This window comes from Protopterus annectens, chromosome 7.part0 (genome assembly GCF_019279795.1).
Source record: "Protopterus annectens isolate FY-2018-M chromosome 7.part0, PAN1.0, whole genome shotgun sequence".
Classification (NCBI taxonomy): domain Eukaryota; kingdom Metazoa; phylum Chordata; order Ceratodontiformes; family Protopteridae; genus Protopterus; species Protopterus annectens.
Window position 1 is genome coordinate 872,104,730 of NC_056739.1, and position 26,138 is coordinate 872,130,867.

At 43.0% G+C, this 26,138-nt stretch overlaps 1 protein-coding gene across 1 annotated transcript in view; it reads right to left on the reverse strand.

Annotated features, from left to right (window-relative positions):
- Nucleotides 1-26,138, reverse strand: part of HACD3 (3-hydroxyacyl-CoA dehydratase 3) — a 1,036,541-nt gene that overhangs the window by 99,537 nt on the left and 910,866 nt on the right. The window contains exon 9 of the mRNA XM_044076349.1: nucleotides 1,011-1,117. Coding sequence (XP_043932284.1) covers nucleotides 1,011-1,117 — 107 coding nt within the window. The remainder of the gene's footprint in view (nucleotides 1-1,010; nucleotides 1,118-26,138) is intronic.

Genomic DNA, 26,138 nt, shown 5'->3' on the forward strand with positions numbered 1-26,138 from the left:
CAGGGGATCGGAAGTAGCAGGTGGGGCAGCCGTAGAGGCGGCTGGCACCACAGCAGAAAACGGAGTAGATTCTGGTGGCAGAAGGCCCGCCAAAATCAGCTTGGCCTTTCTGTCTTTCAATGCTCTGGGATTAAAGGCTGCACAAATAGTGCAGCCTGTGTAAAGGTGTTCCACACCCAGGCACAACACACACACCGAGTGTGGCCATCTGCTGGGGACTTCTTATGACCACACTCGGTGCATTTAGAAAAAATGGCCTTATAGGGCCTTCGGCCATGGTATAAGAAAAAGGAAAATGGCACAGGCCTTCACACACTCTAGTGGGGGAGGGGAACTAGCTGATTAAACAATTAGATTAACAGACACTAAATATAAGAACCACTAAAGAGAAACTACCCGGGGTTCACACACACAGAAGCGTACAAGGGAAAGATAGGAAAAATAAAAGATATTTGAATTCTTCTGTTAATTTTACTCACAAACCAACTCAGAGCTCATTCTGAGAAGCTATCATAAGCCGCGGCAAACGAGATCTGGGTATTACAAGGAGGTAGCAGGGCATTATGGGTAAGGGGGAGGAGCTTGGAGCTCGGATCTGTAAGCTTGGAAAGCTGCCGGCTCAGATCCGAATCGGATCCGATACCCACAGGTTGCAGACCAAATGAAGTTAACTACTTCAGATTGGCAGTTAACTGTAACTCATACGCTTCACAACCCATATGATGCATGTAACTGATCCACTAGAATGCACTACCCAAAAAATGTTATTACTTAACATATCACAAGCCACAAAAACACAAATACAGATAATTCAACAGCTTTACCTCACTCCTAATGAACACAACTGATTTGGAGTTGCACAACAGGTGAGAATCCGAAACTCTATGGTAAGAGAGGGTTGGGTGCTGAAACAGTGAGACAATCATTTTAATTCAATCTTGATGAGTGAAAAAGTGTTACCTAGTGATGAGTACTATTCTTAGTGATGAGTACTATTCTTAAGTACAAACCTTCTGCTAATGCTCCAAGAGGATAAAGAGGAATCCAGATGGTGTAGCGAATCCAGGTTAGCAGACTCCATTTTGTATCAATGCAAACAAGCATGTAGTACGGGTACCTAGCATAGCAACAAAATTTATGTCACTAGTGTTCAAGATTATGTGACTTAAGCAATGTCACAGCTATAAATATACACTTTAAATGACAGTACACCAAGCCATTCCATGTAGTTTTCATAACCACTCCACATTTAAAATCAACAACTGTAGAAAATCACTGCATAAGCATACTTTGTAATAAATTACAGATATAGTCTTACCATGTCACTTGAAATAACAGGACCCTCATTATGGGTTCTTATAGTGGAGTACATCCTATCAATTGTAGTGCAGTTAACTTTTTCAGATGTTACTGTTATGGGGGAAGCGTGCATCTAGTAGCAGCACACAGAGTGATATTTATGTACTATTTGACAGCCAGGTAAGTAGACTGGTCTATTGACTTTTTGATACAACTTGGGCACAGAGATCATCATCATCCACCATATGCATAAGCATGCCTTACCACAAGCCGTACCCAACTATTAATAATATTAAAGTAAATACATGCTGACATGAAAAGATGTCGTGGGCCACCTACAAATAAAAGGATAGTCAGTATTTGGGATCCATCTTAACAGGGATCAACTGATAGAGTAAAACAGTATTCCTCATAGTGAACATCAAGTATCCACCCTGGTGGGTTCTAAATTTGGAATGAAGAATCCCAAGCAGCAACCATCAGAGTGGAAGAAACCAGAAAACTGCCCAAGGACAAAGATTAGAAGAACCAGAGAACTAAAAGACTCTGGAGCTGCAGTCAAGGCAATAATGCCCTGTGAAGATGTGTATCAAAAATCAAAGTGGTTGTAACGCATGTGTTGGCATGACAGATGGTCTTAAAGTAAGCAGTGGATGCAGCAACAATCTAATGGATTTGTCTTTGACCCAAGCATTTTCCAATGGCCAGTGGAGTGTCTGACAGCAAAAGATAAAGCTGGAAAATGCTATGGAAACAGTTTGGCAAATATGAGCATTTCCTACCAGTAGAAAAGGGAACTAACACCTGTAAGACTTCTACAGATAAAACCTGCGTTGACAATGCACATTTATGGTATGATTTCTGCCCTAGCAAAGAAAACAGACACGACTGAACTGAATCAGAGAGAACTCAAAAAAGACGTTCTGTGAGAAAGGTGGGGCACCCAGTTCCTGTAGAATACCACAAAACAGCTTGAAAATGCAAAATCCTGTGAACAGTAATGATGGCTTCTAGAAATGAGTTTTAGTGCTCCTGATATAATAGGTCTGAAAAATGAACAGGCAAGCCTGTTAATAAAATTCACATCCCATGCAGGGGAAGTATTCCCAAAAATAAGGGCACAGACACATTAAAGAACTGGTTGACCCCTATTGCTATAGCAAAAAGGTACATCTGCCAAGGAAATGACTGACAAAAACAGTTGAAAATGCACCCGGCCCACAGAATAAAACATAAGCCCAATCATAAAAGGTGTCTGAGACAGGCAAGGATCACAAGAAAAATCCCGACTGGGGCAGTAAAGGATAGTGTTTCACTTGAATTTATTTGTTTTTGACAGATCAGAAGTTCTGACTGAGCATCACCCATTTTCATCTTAATCTTAGAACTTGGACAAAAGCAATAAAGTAAACAATGTGCAGTTTAGTATACTACAATCTATATGAAATGTTTCTCAACAAATGTAACAATCATTACAGTAAACACACAGGCAAACTAAAGACATGCAACACCATGCAGCAAAAGATGGGTGTCACAGACAGCATTCAGATTCCATTCAAGGCTTGTGAGTCACATCAGACTCCTACAGCAACAATATGAATAATCACCTCTATCTACAGAAGTAAAGTGTCAAGTCTTTCTTCTGTATCACACACACACAGACAATTTAGATTCTCAAACCAACCTAACTACTACATTGTCTTTAGAATGTGGAAAGAAATCAGACTGCCTAGAGAAAACCAACATGAACACTGAGATGATATACAGACTCCATACAGAAATCACCCAAATGCAAACTGAACTAGAGGCCATCTTGATGTGAGGCAGCAAAGCTACTTATTGCTCCACTGTGTAAGCCTAACACAGATAATTTTAGTCTTGGCATAAAAATATGCAGAAAACAAAATGCACAAAGAAAATTCTACCAGCATAACTCTGGAAAACAAGCAGAATTTCCTTCTGTAGGAAAAGGAAAGGCGACTAATTTTATATAAAAAATGAACCATCAGGGAACTGCATATGAATACAGATAATTTAAAACATTGTATACACACTGTAGAAAAACATAACTGAAAAATACACTTTACCAATGCAGCAGTAAGAACTTAGGAAAACATACACTCCCATTTGATGACTCATTAAGCCCTGAAAAAAGCATGTACAAAACAACAGAACAGTATCTCTCTTCAAATACTGATGGAATGTATTGCCCAGCTAGTGTCAGTCTTGTTGGGAATTTGAGTGGTAAGAGGCACACAATCCATTAACATTTTACATAAAAATGTTTACTTAAGAAAAGAGACTGCAAAAAAGGTGCTACAGACACATGGACAGGGTCTTCTATTAAGGGGAATGCACATTAAAAACTGGAATACACAAACTGTACTCCAAGAATAAAATGCACTCCATTACTTTCATTTACTCTGCGGAACATAAATGGGTAGCATCGATACAGCCATCCATCCATCCGAGGCTGATGTCACTGAAATCAAGAAACTCGCATGGGAGAAATACATATGTGAAGACTCACTTGTATTTCCAGAGGTGAACTATAGCTAGATCTTAACATGCAGTCCACCCATTTTGCTTACAGCTGCTGGGTAATGCAAAAGACTTGAGTGCAGTTTCAGTACAGAAATCCTAACATGTAGTCCCATCCACTTTATTTACAGCGGAAGTCAAAGGGAACTGTATGTTATCAACAGCAACTTTCCTGCTGAAATTATATGTAGTCCATTATTTTTATTAACAGCTATGGATTGAACATTGGAGATGACAAGATGACACTGCAGAATCTTCCATCAAGCAGGAAAGGAGGACTGCAGAGAGACAAACAGGCTAATCCACCAAGTGCCCTGCTTCTGATAGATTAGGACCAAACTACAGCCACTACCAGCAGCTTCAGAAGAGATCTACAAGAAGGGTAGAGTGAACCTGCCATCTCACTGACCTCCCTTGGCATGTGAAATGTAGACAGACTGACAACCCTTTACAACATTCACTTCCAAAGCAGCATCAACTACCTACAAAGGGGTAAAACTGGTATAACTTTGTGCCACCTTGTTTAGGTTCTACATGATAGACCAGTCTGACCAAATGAGAATTTGTAGTAGCAGCTTAGCTTCCATGGCTCTTTGGGCCAGTACGGCTGTTCAAATCTCCAACTGGCTGATATGCAGCAAAGGAGATATAAAATGGGAAAAAAATACATCCGTTGATGTTAGCTACTCCTTTCTTAATAACTGAAGGTATTGGCTGACTGGTCTAAGGCAGGTCATGTGTTTTAAAATTCTGTATTTATACATTGGTTCAGATGCTGTTTTATGCACACAAGGAGTTTAAAGAAGAAGGCACTAAATATTAGAAGAAAATTGTATTGTATTCTCCTTGCGCAATTGTTTTTTTTTCCATCAGAAAGGTCATACCAACTAGAGTACTTAAACTAGGTAACAACGGGTTATATCAGAAAGGATTTAATGGTTGGTTGACAAATTAGAAAAGAAAGATACTAGACATACAGCATAGGCATATTGCTGGTTATACAAATATGACATAAGGCACCAATAACAGCGGTTCTGTCACACAAAGTCACAAAACCAGCAAGGCCAGTCACTTTCACTCATTTTGTGTGTGATGTTATATATAACCCCATAGGAAGCAGTTTGTTTAGTGTCTATGGCACACAGCTGTAGGGGTAGAATCAAGTATAAAAAGAATCAGAATATTCCTGGCAACACTGATGCAATGGTCTCTAAAACATGACATTTTAAATACAATGGCCCAGAGGCACTCATTTCAAATAAACTAAATTATAAGTAAGAGTTAAGAGAAAACATAGTGGGAAGGTAGTGAAATAAAACATTGCCACAACAGAACAAGATATTTCTCATCTGAGACAGCTGAAAATTCCTAGCATAGTGTGCAGTTATGAAAATCATTTCAGCATAACATACAGGATATATACTCTTCAAGAGAGGACAACAGAATAGTGCAGCATCTGTAAAAGAAGCCACATTAAAGGAGTACACTACATATAAGAAAGGCCTGTCATGACATGGTGTTTTGCATACATTAAAGAGGCATAACAAGAGAAGACTCAAAATACTAAAACACATCCACAACGCTCAGCTGACATTTTGCATCAGAAAGCACATCCTACATTCAATTGCCATTCTGTTACTGTTAAGATTGTACAGGTATTGTTCCCTCTAGAAATACCCCCGCTGTGAATGAATGCTCTGCTAAGCCACATCATGTCCTGCTTTAAATTCTCTTAATAGGTGCACCAAAGCCTCACAGAGTCCCCCAAGTGTCTGCAAGAGGTCTGACTGACCAAAGCACTACTTGGTGAAAATGGACCAAGAACTGGAGGCTGGAAGGATAACTTCCAAACATTACAGACGAACATTACAAATAAGAACATAACTGCCCAATATCAAGAATGAGTGGGAGAAGCAAAATTCACTCATAAAATATTGGATGGAAAAGCTGTCAGGTAAGCAAGATATGCAGCTTCCCCAATAAAAATAACAGGAAGACACTGTTGATCATGTGGTCCTTATCTGCAATCAAAAATATAAGTTGAGAACTTACCATAATAATAGGACCAGATCTGACTTCCTCTAACCAAAGGACTCAAAAGCAGCAAGACTGTCAGCTTGGCAGCTAAAATCCTCCCAGACTACAACACTCTTTTCCCCTTTATTCATAATTCCATGCACATCGGTATCTTTCTCCACATCTTTGCTGGCTCATAGTAAGGCACAGCAAGGAAGAATCCTATGAAGGAAAGAAGGTTATCCAAGTTACTTTCCAACCAAACAGAAAAGGCTAAGGGGAAGCAGGGTGGGTTGGAGAGAAAGATGGCTCTCCTCAATTTGAATACCAACATACTGAAAAAATCCCATTCGTACAACCTCACCTCAAGGTGCTAAAAATAGGTTTTCAAAATGGTCAGGCTTTGGAGATCTGGGATGGGGATATTACATGGCCTTCAAAAAACATAAGCCAACATACAGTTATGTGAAAGATAAAGATAGTACAGTGTGTTCTGGGGCACACACAATACATTGCGAGGGAACCAGCCTAGTTCATTCTAAGGGAGGTAGAAATAATACAAGGCTAGAGGAGGACTTTACTTCAGTACTACCTGCAATCAAATTATGTATTCTAGATAAAGTACAGTTGTGTACACTTACCATAAATGTAGATGTTCAAGTGTATTCACTGTTGCAGTCATCACCTTTGGGTTATCTGCTTGCAGTAGCCCTAAGTCGGCCAGATAATCATAGTCTTGGGTCCTGCATTGGTTGCCGTCTCATCTTCCATGACGTCAGGTAGTCAGGGGTATAAAGCATGCAGCTGACGCCATTACATCTGTTTTTCTTGCCCCAGATGACAGATGCCCCCATAATGGGAAGCAATTATATACAAGGTTACACCTCCAACAAAAAAGCAAATACACCAAAAAGCTTTAAGCATAGTAAACAAGAATAGAGGTATAGTCGATAGAAGTCAGGGGGCTGGAAGGAGGGTAACCAAGACTGCAACAGTGAATACACTCTAACATCTACATTTATGGCAAGTGTACACAACTGTACTATGTTCTTCGTTTTTCACTGTTGCAGTCATCACATTTGGGTAGATTCCCAAAGATAAGGATGGGAGGAGCATTAGGAGCAGCTATAAGGCCCTGCAAGACTGCAGTGGCAAAACAAGCTCTGGATTTAGAGAAAATTGGCAAATGGTAATGCTTGTTGAAAGTATGAACAGAACTCTAGGTAGCAGCTTCTAGGATGTCCCTGGTAGGGACACCTCTGAGAAAGGCTGTAGAGGTAGCTGCAGCCCAGGTTGAGTGTGGTCTTATCCCCTGTGGGATAGGTTTTCCATGGTGCTTATAGCAGAAATGAATGCAATGGCCTATCCATTTAGAAATGGTTTGCTTTGAAATGGCCTTCCCCTCTGCCCCTACAGCAAATGCCACCAGCAGCTGTTCAGGCAGCAAATGCCACCAGCAGCTGTTCAGATTTCCTTTGAGGTTTAGTCCTGTCCAAGTAAAATCTAAGTGGTCTGTGCACATCTAAGGAGTGCAGTATCCATTCCCCCTTTGTTTTGTGGATTAGAAAAAAAGGTTGGCAAATAAATGGACTGATTAAGAGCCACACTGGATACTACCTTGGGCATGGAGGAGGAATTGGTCCTGAGAGACATCTTGTCTGCAAAAAAGATGATGAAAGGCTCCACTGCTATACGGGCCTGTAATTCGGACACCCTTCTTGCTGAAGTGATTGCTAAAAGGAAGGCAGTTTTCTAATAAAGGAATTTTAACTCTGCACTTCAGGTGGTTCAAAAGGAGGTAGAGTGAGTTTTTCAAATACAAAGTTAAGGTCCCAGGCTGGAGTTGGGGCTCTCCTGGGTGGTCTTAAGTTTTTGGCCCCTCTGAGGAACTGCTTGAGCAGTGGATGAGAGAAGAGGGGTGGTTCTGTGTTGTAATGAGCTGAAATGGCTGAGGCATGAATTTTGATAGAGGAAAAGGAAAGGCCCTTGTGAAGCATCTCAGTTAAGTATTGAAGAATCTGAGGTAAATTGGGCACTGCTGTGCCCATCCCTTGAGTTTGGTTCCAGGAACAGAATCTTTTCCATTTTTCAGCATAAGATTTTCTCGTACTTGGCCTCCCTTGCCTCCAGAATGACATCCAACACTTGTTTACTGAGGGATGGTGACGGAGAGATCAGGTAATTAGCCAGGCTGCCAGGTTCTGGGTTTGAAGCAGAGTATGCAGAATCTGGCCCTCCTGCTAGTACAGCAGGGTAGGGGTCTGAGGCAGGTGCCATAGTGCCAGCAGTGACACACTGCGCAAGAGGGCGTACCAGTGTTGGCGTGGCCAGTCTGGTGCAATCAGTATTGTCCTTGGTTTGTCCTGTTTGATCTTTAGTAGTACTTTGGAGAGGAGAGGCAGAGGAGGAAAGGCATAAACTGACAGATTTTTCCATTTGAAGGACAGGGCATCCAGTTTCCAAGCTTGTTTGTGGAGAGTCCTTGGGCAGAATTTGTCCAACTGGTAATTCTGGGGGGAGGCAAACCGATCTAAATTTGGGCTCCCCCATTTGTTTATCAACATGTTGAAAATCTTTGGTTCCAGTTTCCACTCTTGTGGGTCCATGAGATTTCTGCTTAGTTTGTCTGCCAGTGTATTTAGCTTTCCTGGCAGGAACTGAGCCTATAGATGCACTTGGTAGCTCAAGGCTGTGTTCCAGAGAGCCATGGCTAGTCTGCAGAAGGGGTATGAACGGGTACCCCCTGCTTGTTTATGTACCACATAACGGAGGTGTTGTCCATCTTTACCATTAATTGTCCTGGAAGAATGTGGTCCTTGAAGGCTGTCAGAGCATTCTGACAGCCTTCAAGGCTGTCAGAGCATTCTGTACAGCTAACATTTCTTTTTGATTGATATGCAGATGCATTTGATTTGGGTTCCATTTGCCCTGAATGCACTTCACTGCCAGGTGAGCCCCCCCATGCATAGTCTGATACGTCTATTGTTAGGGTTTGGGCGGCAGGGGGTAGAGAGAATGGCAGTCCCTTGTTTTGGTGGCAGGCCTCTGTCCACCAAAGGAACTCTAACTGTATGCAAGGTATGATAGGAATCATTGCTTCTAGATCCTGAGAATGTTGACACCATAGGCTTTTAGATACCACTGTAGTTTCCTCATATGGAATTAGGAGAATGCAGGAGGCCATGAACCCCAATGCTTGCAGTATTAGCCTTGCTGACAGCAGGATTTTTGTGGCCATTAGTTTGAAGTAAGCTATCAAATTTGTTTCTCTGGCATGAGGAAAGCCATCTGGGAAGTTGTATTCAAGCTTGCTCCCAGGAATATAATTTGTTGACAGGGTACCAAGTGTGATTTCTTTTCGTTTATGGTGCACCCCAGACAAGTTAGCACCCTCTGTACAAAAGCCAGATGATTCAAAAGTATGTCCTGGCTTTCTGCCTGAATTAGACAATCGTCCAGGTATGGGTATATTTGAATATTTCTTTGCCTGCAAAATGCAATGACTGGAGTTAGGCACTTTGTGAATACCCTGGGCGCAGTACAGTAGATAAGCCAAAGAGCAGTGCGGAGAACTGATAGTATATGAAGCCTGCTTTGAAGCGTAGGTATCTTCTGCAAGATTCCCTGATTGGGATGTGCAGGTAGGCCTCCTTTAAATCCAGTGTTGCCAACCAGGCATCCTTGGCTAGCATAGGAAGCAACTGGTGAAGAGTTAGCATCTTGAATTTTGGGATCACCAAAAAGGTGTTTAGGATAGAAAGGTCCAGGACAGGACGCCATGAGTTGTCTTTTCAGGGTACCAAGAAAAGTCTTGAGTAGAAACCTTGTTCCTTTTCCTCTTCTGGTACAGTTTCAATAGCCCTTATACTTGAGACACAGTACTTGCTTTAGAGCCTCTGTCCACTGATTTGGGGGTAGATGTGGCCGTTTGGGGTTGGTAACGTGTGGAAGTGAAATCTGTACCCTTGGGATACAATATTTAAAACCCATTTGTCCTGGTAATGAGTTCCCAGTTTATTGCCTGCAGAGCAATCTTTCCCCCCTAAAGGCGCAGTCAACTGAGAAGGGCTTGGAGGTTTTAAAGTTAAGTCATTGCGACAGTTTACCATAGGGGGAGTCTTACTACCTCACTGGTTTGGAAGTGGAAGCCCCCCACACTGCTTAGTCCTGTGCGTACCTTGGGACTGAAGGCCTAGGTGTTCTGCTGGTTCTGGGTTTGGACCGAGAAGGCCTGGAAGAGGCAGGAAAGGACCAATTCTTAGAGGGCCAATGCCTACTAAATTTTGGAGGCTGTACTTGTAGGAAATCTTTAACAGTTTGCATACATTTAGCTTTTTCCTCCATCTTTTTAAGTACATTCTGCTTTGTTGCCAAACAAGCGGTCATGATTTAAGGGAGCATACAGCAATTTAGCTTTAACATGATCTGGCAAAGATTGCTCCTTAAGCCATGCATGCCTTCTAAGTACAGACCCAGTGACAGCAGGCCTGCAAGATGCCTCTAGTAAATCAAAGCCACATTACAAAGTATGTTTTCCAACTTATTCAGCAGAATGTATTAAATCCTGTAAATCCTTATTTTCAGCACAGTCAGGAATCATCATTTTTCTGTTTGAGCAATCCAGTAATATGCTGCTGATACTTTAACATATGAAACTGGCAGTTTAAGGCCCTAGTGTATACCTTCTTACCCCATCTATTCAGCGCCCAAGAATCTCTATCAGAGGGGGTAACATTTTTTGGCAGTAGTAGCCTTAATGCCCTTGGGTCCCTGTGAAATGGTCTCAGGATCCACAGTAGGATTTTTAAAAAGGAACTTGTGAGATTCAGGAACCCTGTAATATCTATCAGGAGGTAAAAAGTCGAGGGCCAAGCTAGATTCCGAAAAGGCATCATCAACAATGTCCAGTACAGGGGGATAGCTAAAGGCCTGTGTTGGGGCAGGAGTAAGAAAGCCCTACGCCTCTTTTTAGAATCAGAGTAATCCTGGCTTTCTCAGTGAAAATGCTCCCTAAGAGTATGTAAGGTTTCACCAAAAGAGAAATCCTCTGGAGGGGAAGCAGAGGGAATGGAGTCCTCTGCATCAGAATCCTCATAGGTAGATAAGGGTAAATCCTGGTCATCAGAGGAAACAGAAATTTCAGAATCCTGACTAGAAGTATCATAAAGCAAATTCAATCAAAGGTCTCTTAGAGGGGGAAGGTTGGCTTCCCCTGATTAAAGTAATAAGGTCTTCAGTCATTCTTATTTGTTTTTTTACGCAAAGAGGCCTGACCATGCGGCCTGGGCATCGGTTTCCTAGGCATGGATCGAGTTACAGGCCTTGAAGAAGATGGCATCGGTTTAATATACAAGTCAGTAGACCTGAATACACCCTCAGAAGCCGGTGCCTGCACAGAGGCTCCAGACCCATCCAAGGTAGAGACATCCGCAGGTTCCACAGCTGAAGCATCTCGTGGCATACCCAAATCCGAATGGGTCTCAGTAGAGGCCTGTGAATCTGAAGTAGCAGGTATCAGGGGCTGCGTAAGCACCTCACCGAGTACCGGTGAACTTGCGACTAGCTTAGGAGAAGCGTCGTCAGCAGCTGTGGACCTAGGCTGCCCGTCTCTATCTATCTTTGCATTTTTTCAGAATGTCAGTTGTCAGGTGGCTTACCGAAGACGTATCTGGATAATTGAACAGAGTACCAAAATATTTAGAAGCGTAAAAATACAGACCAATAGTTCGTTGTTTAAATAAGGCACAAAACCTACAGTGAGGTACGTCGTGGACAGGGCCTAGGCAAGGAATACAGTAGGAATGAAAATCTTTATGAGGTATTTGCTTTCCACAAGAAATACAATTATTGACTTTTACTGACATTGGATTAGAGCAAGAAAATGTTTCCCCAACAGGGTACTTAACTTTGGTTGAAGACTGTGGTTCTGAAACTCAAAAACAAAAATTTCAGAAGTCGGCAGACCAGCACCTGCGAACTACTTCTGCGTCGGGCACCGCATGGCAAGAAAGACTGATGTAATGGCATCAGGCTCCATGCTTTATATCAGACTACCTGCCTGACGTCCTGGAAGATGAGACAGCAACCCGACGCAGGACCCAAGACTTTGATAATCTGGCTGACTGAGGGCTACTGCAAGCAGACAATCCAAATGTGATTACTGCAACACAGTGAAACATGAAGAACATCAGCAGATGCCTGCAGGAATCAGTCTCCCTCAATATATTCATGGGGCAAGCAGAAGGCAGAAGTCATCTAAACATTGTAAAACTTGTACCTAGGTGAAAAATTATCAGAGGATGGGGCCAGTGGAATTTGAGCCTATGATATACAGATCTCAGACAATTACAAACAAGAACTTGGCTTACGCTAAAAGGTGGGTCAGTAATGCAAATAACCCTTCTGAAGACAGAAATCCAAGTCATTCTTGTACAGAAAAAAAACCTGAATAAGTACAGCTCTGTAGATTGAGTCAGAAAATTCTTATGCTTGCCCATCGCTGTCTTCATTAACCAAGGTGATGTTGAGTCGACCTCAATGTCGAACTTGTACTACAAATCATCTTAACTGCTGAAAAATACTAGTGTGCTGGAGTCATTTAGGGATGTCACAGAACGTTGACACACAGCAAGACCGACATGGTCTGGGATTCTTTTCTGCATAGCTTTATGCGTAATGGACAGGAATTTTGTAGCCTGGGAAAAGTTTTAGATGCCAAGCTCACTATGTCTTGTGCCAACCCCAAGTCCTGTGGGTACAGGGAGAGAGACTGGTCCTATCACATCATAAGTAACAGATATTTACAGTATCGGATCTGTAAAAAGATGTTCCAGACTTAGTAATAGCCAAGACTTGCACACTTAAGACACTAGCCCCCTTTGCCTTCTTATCTAGTATAACCAAATCTCTCTCTCTCTCTCTCCAGTACTACTGTTGAGAAAGCAGAGGAAGAAAGAAACGAAAGATCAAGCATGAGAAGGCACAGTAAAATGAGGAAAAAGGAGAGAGACTGTGGGGTGGTGCATTACCAAAGAGGTCCTTCTTGAAGACTTTAGTGTAACAACCCATAACTTTCATATCTGATGCAATGGGGTCTGTCTTCAGTCACCTTAGTTCATCATCGTCTGTGGACACCTCATGGCAGTACTTGCCCTACAAAATGAGCTTTAGGGGTTGTGATAAGAACCTCTCCATGCTTATTGTAGCACAACAAAATACAGTTGGCTAGCCATCTGGAAAGACTGTCGTTTCTACTCTTGCCAAGGCGGGATTTGGTAATGGACAGACTTTTCTGACTGACGTGCTTTCATCCATATGGCACAAAAACAGTCTTGCCTGATTGACCTGCTTTTGCCCTTAGAAAAATCTATGCCATCATTGGACACACCTACAGTCAAGAAGGCATTCTCCATTAGAACCTCTGAAAAGACAAGCAAAATTAAAAAAGTCAGCTTTTGAAGCATCAACAAAATATCCCAAAAATTTCAGTGGCAGTCTGAACTGAAAAGGCTTTGCATGAAAAGGTCTTACAGATTTATGATTACAGGAAAGCACAGTTTTGACCATAATGGAAGAGACAGATGACCGTCCTTAACTCGATTGAAGAATAGCTTAGGCCAAAGTCAACAAATTTATGATATACACAGAGGAATGGGGGTGAAAAAGGTTCCTGTCAGCTGCCCAAACAGAAAAGCAGGTCCACTTCTGTCTACAGGTTCATAGGTTGGTACTAGGCTATCGACCCGAGGGCCTATACAAGCCTAGCCATAACAATTCCCTGGATATTTCTTCCCGCAATATTTACTTCCCTGAACCGCTGTCTAGCAGGGCGACTGACATGATCCCAGAGGTGAATTTCCTTTCTCCCATCCAATTGTCAAGGTTTCTTTTGAAGAGGGCCAAGGAGGCAGTCTTGCTTGACATGTATGGGCAGTCTCTGGGTCAGAAACCTATCCCTCCAGCATGTTTTGTTAATTGCGATGACAAGGTTTAGATCCCTGGAGTGTGTGGCTCTGAGGGATTGGGATTCCTTTAAGTGGAGCATGTCCAACAGCTCAGGGTTTGACATGGCCTTGTATGTTAAGCAGAGATCACCTCTGAGTAGATGACATGCCACAGACTATAGCTGGAGTTTTTTTTTTTTTTTTTTAGACAGTCAGCATAGGGCATCTGCTTTAGGCCTGTGATTCTTTTAGTGAGGTATTTCTGTGGCCTTTCCAGCTGTTGCAGATGTTTTGTGAGGTACATACCAAATGGGGCATTGTACTCTATAAAGGGTCTAATGAGGGATGAGTACAGTGGGATAATGACCTCCTTTTTTATGGATGAAAAGCCCTTAGGGATTAGGTGTGCCACATAGGATTTCCTGACTCTTGTGGTGATGTGGTTATCGAGGGTGAGACCACTGTCCACCTGTGTCCCTAAGTCTCTCATCACACTTTTGGTGTTTAGTTTACTGCCACCTATGTAGTAATTCATGGGTACATGGTTTTTCCCAAAGGGGATAACTATACATTTCTTGGCATTAAGCTCGAGCCCATGGCTCTGGCACTAAGCATCTGTTTCTGTAAGGCCCTTTTGTAGAATATCCACATAATTTGGGGATTCAATAATGGCTCCCAGTTTGCATTCATCTGCAAACTTTGTTAGCCAGAGTCCCTTAGTGTTGGCCTGTACTTCAGAGTAGTAGATGCCAAACAAGAGTGGTCCCAGGACTGAACCATGAGGTACTCCACTTGTCACCTGTCTGGAGCTGGATTTGGAGTCTGCTACTTTTACAGTCTGGGTTCTGTCAGTAAGCCAGTTGGCAACCTATCAAATGATGTAGGGATTTATGCCCAGCTTAGTAAGTTTATCTATGATTCCAGAGTGGGACATGGTGTCAAAGGCCTTGGCAAGGTCCAGATAGGCTGTGTGGACTTCCTTACCCTCGTCCACAGCTCTGGAGACTGATACAAAGACGTCAATCAGGTTCAGGAGACAAGATCGGCACTTCACGAACCCAAACTGGGTGGGGTCCAGTGTTTGAAGGTTGCCACTGTCTTTGTTTATAAGTTCCATGATAATGCGTTCCATGCCCTTGCAGATCAGGCTCTTCAGACAGATGGGACGGTAGTTCCTGGGATCCAAGGTGGATCCCCCTTTGTGGAGTGGGATAACTGTAGCTGTGCACCACTCAGTGGGCCCGAAGCCTGAGGTGAGGATATTGTTAAACATGACACTTAGGTGAGGTGCCAGTTCATTTTGTAGGTCATGTAGTACACACAGCCTGGGATGTCATCTGGTCCCATGGATGCTGTATTCTTAGCTTTGGAGAGTGCAGTTGCTACCTGTGTGGCCATGATTACCGGAATTTGACAATCTTTTGGTATTGAGATGGGCCCTTTAGGGGGTGAGAGGCGGGTGAAGTTGGCATTAAATCGATCTGCCAGGATATTGACAATATCTTTGGGATCAGTATATTTAATCCCATTCTGTTGTAGTTCAGAGCAGATCTGAGCATTACCACTTAGACTCTTGATGTAACTATAGAATGCCTTGTGGTTGTCTTTGGAATCTTTAGCAATTTTATTTTCGTAACTTGCTTTGGATCTCAGCTTCTTACTGAAGCTGGTAAGGGAGTTTTTTTGCATCATGGGATTTTCCTCTTTTCTACAAGTTTCTTCCTTCTGTTGTATAGTTTGTTTATGGCAGGGGACCACCAGATTGGCTTCCTTTTTTTGGAGGAGAGCATCTTGGTTCTATTTGGGATGGCACAATTCATGCACTAGTGGATGTGCTTGTACAGTGCCTTAGTGTAGTATTCAGCAGTCGAACTTTCATCTCCCGTCTGCATAGGTGTCATGAAGTTGGTCACTTATGACTTGAGTAGCATGAAGTTGGCTTTGGAGAAGTTTTTTACAGAGGTTTCCTTACTGGGGGGTGGGATGTGGATGGCAAGGGTGATTAGCTTATGGTCAGATGTGACCAATGAGGGGGTGACCACTGGTGTGGAGCATCTATCTCCCATGTTGGTAATGACCAGGTCTAGGATACTGGAGCCCCTGGTGGGACAATGGATTAGTTGATCCAGGGCATTGGAATTTATGAATTCCAAGAACCATTGGGAAGAGGTGTTGGTACCCAATTAGTTTTCCCAGTTAATGGCAGGGTAGCTGAAATCACCCAGTATTAGGGTGTTTGGTTGTATCTTAACATTTTCCAGTATGTTTAGAAAGGTGTAGTGAGAATCTTGGGGCATGGTGGGGGATCAGTAGCAAGCTACAATTTGGATTGTAGTCGTACCTAGTGTTAGTTGCATCTGGAGAATTTCAGATGCATTGTGTTGGACAACTAGCCTGGAGATGTGAATATCCCTGGTGAATGTGGACACTCCTCCACCTTTAGTGTTTCGGTCTTGGTTTGGTGGCCGAAAAGTGTGGTAAGAGTTGTAGCATGGTATTGCAGGGGTGCTCTCTGGAGCCTTGAACCAGATCTCAGTTACTGCACAGACATCGATGTTCTCCATTTTTAGGAGTGCCTCGAGAGAGTGCATTTTGAGGTTTAGACTTCTAGCATTGAGTAGCATTACCTACAGATTTTGCATGCTTGTATCTGTTACGGTGGTGGTTTTGTCCTTTGAACCTTGCCTAAGAAGGCACTATAAGAGTGGCAAGAGCTTTAGCCAGTAACCTGAATCCCAAGAGTGATAGGTGCAGACCATCTCTGGCAAAGCATCGTGGTTTGTCGATCATGTCATCCCAGGCAGACAGATACTGAATCCCCTTTGAATAACACCAGAAGCTTAGCCAGTTGCTGAAGTCAATCATTTTGTCCTTATACTGTGGTATCATTCTGGGTGAAGGCAGGATGCTACTCAGGGCTAGGGTCATACCTGCCTGGGCCACATGATCAAAGAGCTCTTCCATGTCTCTTTTCATGTAGTCCAGGGAGGTACATCTCAAGTCATTCACTCCAACATGGACAATGACAGAGTCATATCTGTACTTGTTGTGGTGTGACTTGAGTGCATGCGTTATGTGGCGGATCCTGGCACCGACAGGCAGCTGACTAATTTTCTCCTTGTTCAGCCTGTCTATAGAGTCGTCTATGACTAAAGTGTAGGGTACATTTTCTTGCCTTAGGGGCTGCTGTTGGGTGGCACACTGGTGTTGCGAGCTATGTGTCACTTTGGTTGTGACTGGTGTTTGCGTTTCAACTTCGGAGGTCCTTTTTGCTTGGGCAGGTTAATGTTAAGGGCCTCCACATATGTGGGTTTAGTGTTGCTATGTGTGGGTTTTGATGGTATGGGATTTGAAGGGCTATGTGTTGCTTGAGGTGTAGTGCAGGTGTTAACCTTCTCCTCTTGACTGTCTAGCACAATCTTGGCTGGAGAGAGCTCTGCTTCCAGTTTGGCTATGTAAGTGCATCTTTCGCAGGTTGCAGTGTTGGGTGGTAAGAGGAGAGGGTTGTCTGTGTACATCAGGCAGTTGCTGCATTGCCCCAGTATGCCCAGATTCAACAGGTGGACAGGAGAAATCACCGGAAGTTAACCCTTGGACATGCCTATTTAGGTGCTTTTGTTTGTAAAATACAAGAGCCGTTTTCCCCTACCTTTGCAAGGTACTTTGCAATTATAGACTGTTTTATAGGTCTTCTGCCCAGAGGGCCAATGGACAAAGGTAATGACAAAGACCATTCATGTAGAAACCTTGGCATTTAATTATCAGTGGAATGGACTTGTCTGGAGGATGAGACAACATGAACTTGGATGGCCACAACTTTTCAGGTTTGTGGAGTAGATAGGACTAAAGTAATGGAAACCAAGTTTATCTTAGCCAAGGTGCAGTCTGGCTTTTTGAATGGATCACATAAAAAGATGAAATATGGAAAATGCATACAGATAACCATTTAGCCAAAGGTGAGCCAAGACACCTTTCTTCTGGCCTCCCAAAGGTGGAGTCAAGGAAAAGTTGGAAAATTTGCTGCTGTTTGGAAAGGGAAAAAAAAGTTAAACACCAAAAATTCCCAAAAGCAAAACATTTTACTGTTACTTACTGAGTGACCAATCAGAAGGCATAAGAAAACAGCTGCTTAATACGTCCTCCACTGAATCATCTTCCATATGCTCTGCACTAGCAAGTGACTAGACTTGATAGCCTATTTCCTCACTCTCATGGCTTCACAAGATAACAGGATCCCCTGCCTGCTCATGAGCTTAATTACAACCATTGTGTCCAACTGAACAGATGCGACTAACAAGTGTCTTGAAAGGCAAAAAGGGACAGCAGTACTGCCCTCATCTCCAGTACACAGATATGCCACAGAGATTACTGGGACTTCCAACTCCCTTGCACTTTCTGTTCAAGCATCCTCAACACCAGAGTAGATGCACTTGTGATAATCATCCCTTGAGAAATCCACAGTTGGACTGATGAACACAGACACTTAAATGAGGAGGCAAGTATCTATAAGGTTCAATGCGACTGAAGAAAGGAAAAGTTGGAACAGACTTTTCTGAAGGAGCACTTGTGTTTGACTGACAAGATGACAGTAATCCTGATATGTCAAAATATTGAACACTCTCAAACTTTGAAAGACTACTGCTACAGGCACATATTTAGTAAAACCCTGGGGGAGAGGGGAGTCCAAATGGAAGCATCCAAAATAGTTATAGAGTGACTTCTACTTGGAGGCTTAGGCTCGATTCCTTCATGATCTTTTTGGAGATTGGTATCTTGGAGACCTAAAGAACACCACTCTCCTTTTGATAGGCAGAACAGCAGGCCAAGAAGGATAGAATGATTAAATGCATTGAGACCACTGAAAATATGTCAACAAGAAGAAATGAATTTAGGCTGTTGATATCCAAAATCAGTTTGATTTTAAGGTCTTCCACTTTTGGGGCACCAAAAATAATTCTAGAATATCATCCTAAGTCCTTCTGGGCATCTCTTAAGAGGAGTTTGTGCACCTCCTTCCTTGTCACTAACCTTTGATGGTGTGGGATGTCTGTAAGGGGCAATGGGGGCTCTCCGTTGAGCTTCAGGAAGGAAAAGTACAGTTGTGTACACTTACCATAAATGTAGATGTTCGAGTGTATTCACTGCTGCAGTCATTACATTTGGGTTATCTACTTGCAGTAGCCCTCAGTCGGCCTGATTAAAGTCTTGGGTCCTGCGTCAGTTGCTGTCCCTTCTTCCATGACGTCAGGTCGTCAGGGGTATAAAATATGCAGCAAATGCCATTACATCAGTTTTTCTTGCCCCAGATGTCAGGTGCCCCCCTAATGGGGAGCAATTAAATCTATAATACAAGGATATACCTCCAGCAAGAAAGCAAATACACCAAAAAGCTTTTTGAGCATAGTAAGAGAGAGAGTAGTTATAGCCAAAAGAAGAAAGAGGGCTGGAGGGAGGGTAACCAGAACTGCAACAGTGAATACACTCTAACATTTACAGTTATGGTAAGTGTACACAACTGTACTATGTTCTTCATGTTTCACTGTTGCAGTCATTATATTTGTGTAGATTTCCAAAGCTAAGGTTGGGGGGAGGAATTTAAATAGAATTAGGACTAGCTATAAGGCCCTGCAAGACTGCAGTGGCAAAACCAGCTCTGGATTTAGAGAAAATTGGCAAATGATAATGCTTGGTGAAAGTATTACAGAACTCCAGGTAGCAGCTTCTAGGATGTCTCTTGTAGGGCCGCCCCTGAGAATGGCTGTAGAGGTAGATGCAGCCCTGGTTGAATGGGGTCTGATGCCCTGTGGGATAGGTTTTCCATGGTGCTTATAGCAGAAATGAATACAGTGACCTATCTATTTTGAAATGGTTTGCTTTGAAATAGCTTTCCCCTCTGTCCCTGCAGCAAATGCCACCAGCAGTTGTTCAGATTTCCTTTGAGGTTTAGTCCTGTCCAAGTAGAATCTCAGTTGTCTGTGCACATCTAAAGAGTGCAGTATCCGTTCCCCTTTGTTTTGTGCATTAGGAAAGAAGGTAGGCAAATGAATGGACTGATTAAGAGCCACACTAGATACCACCTTGGGCATGGAGGGATTGGTTCTGAGGGACACCCTGTCCACATGAAAGATGACGAAAGGCTCCACTGCCATAAGGGCCTGTAACTCAGATACCCTTCTTGCAGAAATGACTGCCAAAAGGAAAGCTGTTTTCCAGGAAAGGAATTTTAAATGTGCAGTAGCAGCTGGCTCGAAAGGAGGAAGAGTGAGTTTCTCCAAGTCAAAGTTAAGGTCCCAGGCTAGAGTTGGAGCTCTCCTTGGTGGCTTTAAATTTTTGGCCCCTCTGAGGAACTGCTTGAGCAGTGGGTGAGAGAAGAGGGGAGGCTCTGTGCTATAATGAGCTGAAATGGCTGAGGCATGAATTTTGATGGAGAAAAAGGATAAGCCCTTATGAAGCATCTCAGTCAAATATTGTAGAATCTGAGGTAAATTGGGCACTGCTGCACTCATCCCTTGAGATTGGTTCCAGGTACAAAATCTTTTCCATTTTGCAGCAAAAGATTTTCTAGTACTAGGTGGTCTAGCCTCTAAAATTACATCCATCACTGATTTACTGAGGGGTGGTAAAGGAGATAAAGGTAATTAGCCAGGCTGCTAGGTTCAGGGTTTGCAGCTGAGCGTGCAGAATCTGGTTCTCCTGCTGAGACAACAGGGAAGAAGTCTGAGACAGGTGCCATGGGGCCAAGCATGACACACTGCGCAGGAGGGGGTACCAGTACTGACGTGGTCAGTCTGGTGCAATTAAAATCATCCTTGGCTTGTCCTGTCTGATCTTTAGTAGTACCTTGGAGAGCTAAGGCAGAGGAGGAAACACAAACTGATAGGTTTTTCCAGCTTAAGGATAGAGCATCCACTTTCTAAGCTAGTTTGTGGGAAACCCTTGTGCAAAATTTGTCCAATTGATGGTTCTGGCGGGAGGCAAACAGGTCTAAAGCTGGGCTCCCCCATTTGCTTGTCAACATGTTGAAAATCCTTTGTTCCAGTTTCCACTTGTGTGGGTCCATGAGGTTTCTGCTTAGTCCATCTGCCAGTGTAGTTAGTTTTCCTGGCAGGAATTGAGCTTGTAGATCCACTTGGTTGCTCAAGGCTGTGTTCCACAATGCCATGGCTAGTCTGCAGAGGGGGTAAGAGTGTGTACCCCCCTGCTTGTTTATGTACCACATGACCATGGTGTTATCTGTATTTACCATTAGTTGTCCTGGAAGAATATGGTCCTTGAAGGTTGTCAGAGCATTCTGTACAGCTTACATTTCCTTTTGATTTATGTGTAGGTGCATTTGACTTGGGTTCCATTTGTCATGAATGCACTTCCCTGCCAGGTGAGCCCCCCATGCATACTCTGACACGTCTGTTAAGGTTTGGGGGGCAGTGTGAATGGTAGTCCCTTGTTTTGGTGGCAGGCCTCTGCCCAACAAAGGAACTCTAGGCGTTGATAAGGTATGATAGGAATCATAGCTTCTAGATCCTGTGAATGCTGACACCATAGGCTTTTGAGATACCATTGCAGTTTCCTCATATGCAGCCTTGCATATGGAATTAGAAGAATGCAGGAGGCCAAGAACCCCAAGGCCTGCAATATTTGCCTTGCAGATAACTTGGTTTTTATGGCCACTTGTTTGAAGTAGGTTGTCAAATGAGTCAGTTTCTCTGGCGTGAGGAAAGCCATCTGGGAAGTTGTATTCAAGCTTGCTCCCAGGAATATAATTTGATGACACGGTACCAGGTGTGACTTCTTTTAGTTTATGGTGTACCCCAGACAAGTCAGTACCCTTTGATCAAAGGCCAGATGATTCAAAAGTATGTCCTGGCTTTCTGCCTGAATTAGACAATCATCCAGGTATGGGTATATTTGAATATTTCTTTGCCTGCAAAAATGCAATGACTGGAGCCAGGCACTTTGTGAATACCCTGGGTGCAGCAGATAAGCCAAAGGGCAGTGCAGAGACTGATAGTGCATGATGCCTGCTTTGAAGCATAGGTATCTTCTGTAAGACTCCCTGACAGGGATGTGCAGGTAATGCTTCTTTTAAGTCTAGTGTTGCCAACCATGCATCTTTGCCTAGCATAGGAAGCAGCTGGTGAAGAGTCAGCATCTTGAATTTTGGAATCACCAGAAATGTATTTAGAGTAGAAAGGTCCAGGATAGGATGCCATGTATTGCCTTTTCTGGGTACCAGAAAAAGTCTTGAATAGAAACCTTGTCCCTTTTCCTCTTCTGGTACCATCTGAATAGCCCCCATGCTTAAGAGAGAGAGTACTTGATTTTGGGCCTCTGCCCACTGATTTGGGGGTAGATCTGGACACCCGCTTGGTGTTGGTAAGGTGTGGAAGTGAAATCTGTATCCTTGGGACACTATATTTAAAACCCATTTGTCCTGGGTAATGAGTTTCCAGTTTTTGGCCTGCAAACCAATCTATCCACCTAAAGGTGCATTCATTTGGGAAGTGCTTGGAAGTTTTAAAAGCAAGTCATTCAGACAGTTTTCCATAGGGGGAGTCTTACTACTCCCTGATTTGGGTGCAGAACCCCCTCCCACTGCTTAGTCCTGAGTGTCCCGTGGGACTGAAACCTAGGGTTTCTGCTGTGTCTGGGTTTGAGAAGACCTGGAAGGGGCAGGAAAGGATTAATTCTTAGAGGGCCAGTGCCTACTAAATCTAGGAGGCTGAACTTGTAAGAAATATTTAACAGTTTGCATAGATTTAGCTTTATCTTCCATCTTTTTAAGAACTTCCTCAATCTTGTTGCCAAACAGGCGGTCCTGATTTAAGGAAGCATCCAACAATTTAGCTTTAACATGATCAGGCAAAGATTTCTTCTTAAGCCAAGCATGTCTTCTGAGCACAGACCCAGTAACAGCAGCCCTGCAAGAGGCCTCTAATGAATCAAATCCACACTGCAAAGTATGTTTTCCAGCCTGTTCAGCAGAATGCATTAAATCATGTAATTCTTTATTTTCTGCAGTCAGGAATCAACATCATTTTCTGTTTAAGCAATCCAGTAACATGTTGCTGATACTTTAACATGTGAAACTGGTAGTTTAAAGCCCTAATGGCCAAGGTTGCAGAAGTGTAAACCTTCTTACCCCATCTATCCAGCGCCCTGGAGTCTCTATCAGAAGGGGTAGGATTTTTAGCAGTAGAAGCCTTAATGCCCTTGGGCCCCTGTGAAATAGTCTCTGGATCCGCAAAAGGATTTTTAAAAAGGAACTTGTGTGAATCAGGAACCCTGTAATATCGGTCAGGTTTTCTGGGAGCAGGAGGCAAAGAATTAGGTGTCAAACTAGATTCCGAAAAAGCATCATCAACAATGTCTATTATAGGAGTAATAACTAAAGACCTATGCTGAGGCAGGAGTAAGAAATCCCTAAGCCTCTTTTTTGAATCAGAAAAATCCTGGCCTTCCCAGTGGAAATGCTCCCTTAGAGTATGTAAGGTTTCACCAAAAGAAAAATCCTCTGAAGGGGGAAGCAGAGGGAATAGAGTCCTCTGCATCAGAATCCTCACAAGTAGATAAGGGCAAATCCAGATCATCAGAAGAATAAGAAAAATCAGAATCCTGGTCAGAAGATTCATAAACAACTTCAGTCCTAGGTCTATTAGAAGGGGGAGGTTGGCTTCCTCTGATTAGAGTTATAAGACCTTCAGCCATTCTTATTTGTTTTTTAGGCATAGAGGCGTGAGCATGCGGCCTGGGCATCATTTTTTTAGGCATGGTTCGAGGTTTAGGCCTAAATGAAGAAGGAGGCATTGGTTTAATATGCAAGTCCGTAGGCCTGAATACACCCTCAGAAGCCAGTGCCTGCACAGTGGCTCCGGACCATTCCAAGGTAGCGACATCCACCGTTTCCATTGTTGAAGCATCTCACGGCATACCGGACTCCGAATGGGTCTCAGTAGAGGCCTGCGGATCAGAAGTAGCGGGTATCAAGGGCTAGGAAAGTGCCTCACTGAGTACCGGCAAACCGGCGATTGTCTTAGGAGAAGCGTTGTTGGCTTATCTCTGTCTTTATCTTTGTGTTTTTTAGAAATCCGCGTAGTCGGATAGCTAACCGTTGACATTTCTGGATAAGTAAACAGAGAACCAAAATATTTAGAGGCAAAAATAAACTGACGACGGACAGTGCGCTGATTAAATAAAGCACAAAAGCAACAGCAAGGTACATCATTGGCCAGGGCCTAGGCAAGGAATACAGTACGAATGAAAATCTTTATGAGGCATTTGCTTTCCACAAGTAATGCAATTATTAACTTTTACTGACATCGGTAAGGACCAAGAAAAAGTTTCCCCAATGGGGTACTTAGCTTTAGTTGAAGACACTGGTTCTGAAACTCAAAAACGAAAATTTCAGGAGTCGGCCGACCGGCACTTGTGAACTGCTTCTGGCACCACACGGCAAGAAAGACTGGTGTAATGGCATCGGCTGCAAGTTTTATACCCCTGACGACCTGACGTCATGGAAGAAGGGACAGCAACCGACGCAGGACCCAAGACTTTGTTAATCAGGCCGACTGAGGGCTACTGCAAGCAGATAACCCATATGTAATGACTGCAACAGTGAAACAGGAAGAACATCAAATACATCTGACAATAACTTAATTACTTGTGTCTCTAGGGAACTTTCTCCATGCTAGGACGTGATAGAAGATCCCACCTCTCCTAAATGCCAATTGTGGGTGACAAGTCAAAACTGCTGCCATCCAGAAAGAGATCACAAACTCTGAACTCATGACCATGTTATGAGGTAGAATGGGGCAACTGCTCTTTGCCAGTATTCCACTGCTGCTGTAGCTGAGGAGCATGCTGAACTATACTGGAAAATTAATGAATACTGGGAAGCACTGTCAGAATCTACCCTACCTTCATGTCTTTCAGGTGCTCATTAATTTTGACAAAATGTGTCTCTGAAAGAGGAATCTAACAGTAACTTTGCATCTTCCACAAACTGAGTCAAGACCCACTGGGATGCCAGCATATAGTAGTGCTGGATCCTACTGTCCTTGCAACCTTTTCCACTGATTACAGTTGATGAGGACCAAAAAGGTACAGAGATTGGGGGAGGTCAACTCATGGATCCTAATTTTTCTCTTTCAAGCAGCAGAGCAGGTTAGAACTTGGCTGTGTAATTACAGCCTACTCACATTAAGACTGCTAAGAACTCGCACTGTAAATACGGCCAAAAAAATCTTTACTACTAAAAGTAATTTGCAAAGCATTAAAGCTGAACTCTACTTTTCAGAAAGTGCAGCTGTTTAAAGGACTTGACAAAACCATAGATGCTTCAGTACATTCACCATTGCAGTTATGATGTCAGATATTCCCTACTTACAGGGAATTTGAAAGCTGGCTTGAATTAAACATCTCTATTTGACTCCGCCTTCTGAGCTTTCTCGCTCTGTCATGGCAAAGGAACTTTTGCTGACGTGACAGAATAAAGCAGACACAAGAGTCAATCCCTGGGAATCAAAGTTCCAGTCCACCTCTCAAGAGTTATAGGACTGTGCAGAGGAAAAGAAGGGTGCCAGGTAATGGACAGATGGGGGAAAGTGGGAGGTTAAAGTAAATAATGCACCTGCCACAACCACAGGATGTGTATAAGAATAACACTTTGTGTTAAGAGGGGATTAAGACTACAAAAGTGGAGACACTCAAACAGCTACAATAATGTGAAGTTCTTTATACAACTGTACTATGTTCATTATAATGTTCTCTGTTGCAGTCATTACATCTGGGAAGGCTCCAAGAGCTAAAGGACCATTGAGCAGCTGGCTCTGAGACGTTTGTGAACAAAGACAACCCTGAAGGAAAGCTGTGGCAACCCCTACCCTGGATCCAAAGCCTGAGTTGTACTGTTTGCAGAAGGCATGAACTATTGACCTGATAGCTGCTTGCAAAATGGATTGGGTAAACCTCACTGAAGAAAGCTGTTATGGTTACATGGTTCTAGAGGAATGGGATTTGACAGTGACAGCTTTCCCAGGAAAATGCACTTACAGCAAATATAGTGGACTAACCATTTAGATGTAGTCTTTGTACAGGTTCATCCCCATGCTATTTACAAAGGAAAAACAGTTTGACTATTTGGTTAACAGATTTTCCCCGGGATTCAATAATGCCTATACCAAATGTACACTGTTCTGAGTGTTTCCTCCTAATTTTAGTTTTCCTACTGATATTCTTGCAGCTTTAACTATTGACAGGGATTCATAAAGGATACCACACAGTGCAGACTACATGTACACTTAGTGTAATCTTTCCGAGTTACTAGAAAGCACAAAAAATGTG